Source organism: Otolemur garnettii, unplaced genomic scaffold (genome assembly GCF_000181295.1).
Source record: "Otolemur garnettii isolate 467f Iridium unplaced genomic scaffold, OtoGar3 scaffold00128, whole genome shotgun sequence".
In the NCBI taxonomy this organism is placed as follows: domain Eukaryota; kingdom Metazoa; phylum Chordata; class Mammalia; order Primates; family Galagidae; genus Otolemur; species Otolemur garnettii.
This window is the reverse complement of record NW_003852523.1, coordinates 2,497,302-2,498,080: the sequence shown is the minus strand read 5'-3', so window position 1 is coordinate 2,498,080 and position 779 is coordinate 2,497,302. Positions and strand designations below refer to the sequence as shown.

Below are 779 nucleotides of genomic sequence, written 5' to 3'. Positions count from 1 at the left end.
AAGGGGGCCCAGCTGTCCAGACTCGACAGTGGGGTTTGGGGGGAAACACACTTGGGGACAGAGAGGAAGGGCCAAGGTGGATCTCAGACTCTGGCCTGCCATATCCAGCTGTCTTTGGGGCTCATCAGCCCACCCTGGCATCCAGCCTGGACACATGTCTGACCTGGTCAGCCACGACAGCCCAGAGGAGGGCTGAGCTCCCAGCAGAGGCCCAAACACCCACCACACGGGTGCCCGGCCCACACCCACTGAGGCTGCCCTACCTGGTCGCAGGTGAAGTGTCACTTTTTGTAGGGACAGCTGTTTTTGGCCTCCCTCCTGGTTCTCCTGGGCTTCGGCTAAGCTCCTGGGGTCCATGATGTCATCAGGCCCACAGCCCCTCATTAGCAGCTGCTCCCGGGTGTCACAGTAAATGAAGTCGGGGTCCCTCAACCAAGTGACGTTCTGGGGGAAGGGAGTCAGGGGTCAAGGTGGGGGTTTCCCTCCCAGGGCTGTAGGAAGCCAACCATCCCTTAGGGTTCCCCCTTCCTCCACACCCAGAACTGGGGACAGAGACCCAGTGGGGCTGGGTGGGGGTCAGAAGCCTCACTCTGCAGGCTCCCAGGATGTACCCAGAGGTGCTAACCCTAATCCTTCCTGCTGCCTCCGGCAGTGATGAGAACTCAGTCTTCCCCAAGGCTGACTGAGAGGGGAGGCTGCAGACAGCCCAAAGCTTAGAGAGTCCCCATGGTTAGACAGCTGGCCCAGGACTTTGAGCCTCCGTCAGCAGAATCTGTCCC

The 779-nt window shown here is 60.6% G+C and overlaps 1 protein-coding gene across 1 annotated transcript in view; it reads right to left on the bottom strand.

Annotated features, from left to right (window-relative positions):
* The window catches only part of LOC100965552 (integrin beta-2-like), an 18,259-nt gene extending 17,860 nt beyond the window's left edge, over window positions 1–399 (bottom strand). The window contains 1 exon segment of the mRNA XM_023518108.1: window positions 246–399. Within this exon segment, the coding sequence (XP_023373876.1) occupies window positions 246–384 (139 nt within the window). The 5' untranslated portion in view covers window positions 385–399.
* Between the last annotated feature and the right edge of the window lie 380 nt (window positions 400–779).